Source organism: Fonticula alba (assembly GCF_000388065.1).
Source record: "Fonticula alba strain ATCC 38817 unplaced genomic scaffold supercont2.4, whole genome shotgun sequence".
Taxonomy (NCBI): domain Eukaryota; order Rotosphaerida; family Fonticulaceae; genus Fonticula; species Fonticula alba.
In genome coordinates, this window is record NW_009242974.1 from 855,949 (window position 1) to 857,207 (window position 1,259).

At 69.2% G+C, this 1,259-nt stretch overlaps 1 protein-coding gene across 1 annotated transcript in view; it reads right to left on the minus strand.

Annotated features, from left to right (window-relative positions):
• The window catches only part of H696_02717 (hypothetical protein), a gene marked incomplete at both ends in the record, with an annotated part of 6,865 nt that overhangs the window by 3,923 nt on the left and 1,683 nt on the right, over positions 1 to 1,259 (minus strand). The window contains 2 exons of the mRNA XM_009496623.1: positions 150 to 653; positions 797 to 1,239. Coding sequence (XP_009494898.1) covers positions 150 to 653; positions 797 to 1,239 — 947 coding nt within the window. The remainder of the gene's footprint in view (positions 1 to 149; positions 654 to 796; positions 1,240 to 1,259) is intronic.

Below are 1,259 nucleotides of genomic sequence, written 5' to 3' on the forward strand. Positions count from 1 at the left end.
GGGGATATGGCCGCATCCGTGGCCGTTTCCGTTTTCGCGCCCATGTCCCGGTGTGTCCGTGATGGCAGAAGAAAGCAGGAGGGTCAGAGGGGGAGGGAGGGGGACATAAAGAGGGGAGGGGGGACACATGTGCCGAAGGGGGCAGGCACCTGCTGCAGGGCGCAATCCAGCACCACGATCTCCGTGGAGGTGGCCACAAAGACGAGCCCCGGGCCGGAGGACGCGCGCCCCGGGGCGGCCGGGCCGATGGCAAAGTCCACAATGTTGTCGGAGCTGGCGGCGGTACCGCCACCCCCGCCGACGCGGATCTTCTGCTTGACCACGGCCTCCGGGTCGAACTTGCCGGACCGGCTGATGCTGAGGCCGTTCAGGATGTAGAGGACCCCATCCGAGGTGGCCAACAGCAGGCGGTGGCGGATGTCCAGGCGGAAGCCGACGAAGCTCACATCGGAGTGGTCCCCCGGGGCGATGACATATGAGATGGGGGCCGCGGCCGGGGCCTTGCCCGGGGGCGCCACATCCGGCAGGCTGGTGTCATACACGCAGAGCATGAGGTTGGGCGTGGTGTAGAGGACCACCAGCAGGTGGGGGTGCACCGGGTGCCATTGGAAGTCGGCGATGCGCGCGTGCGACAGACGGCGCGGGGAGAACCCCTGCGTCGGCACGATGTGCCGGCCCGGCGAGAGGCAGAGAGAGGGCGGCGCAGTCAGTGGACAGATGCCGGGAGGGGCAAAGGGCCAGGAGCAAGGGGCGAGGGCAAACGCAGGAGGAGCAGACCCGGGGCGATGATGCGCACTGGGGTCGTCAGGTTCCGGATGAACAGCTGGCCGCAATTGTTCAGGTAAGCCACGCGGACATCATACGGCCCGGGGCTGATGTCGACGCCGCCCATGACCGCGCGCAGGGGGTAACGCGCAGCCATGGCCCCGGTGGCCGGGTCGGCCGGGTCGGCCGGGTCGGCGTCCGGGACGCCAGGCCCGGCTGGACGTGCCAGGGCCGCCCGCGTGGGGCATGCCTCGGAGTAGGCCTCCGGCGGGGCGAGACACCCGAATTGCAGGGCCTGATTGTAGTTGGTCCGCACGCGGAAGATGTGGCTGGTGGTGTCCTCGTACACCTGGAGCGTGGGGCAGGCGTCGTCCTGGCTGAGGGAGGACAGCGGAGACCCGGGGACCAGGCCCAGCACCAGGAGCGAGCGCGAGGCGAACACATAGTGAAAGGGCGACACAAAGCAGAGGGTGTCTGCGGTGGGACGGGGGGGG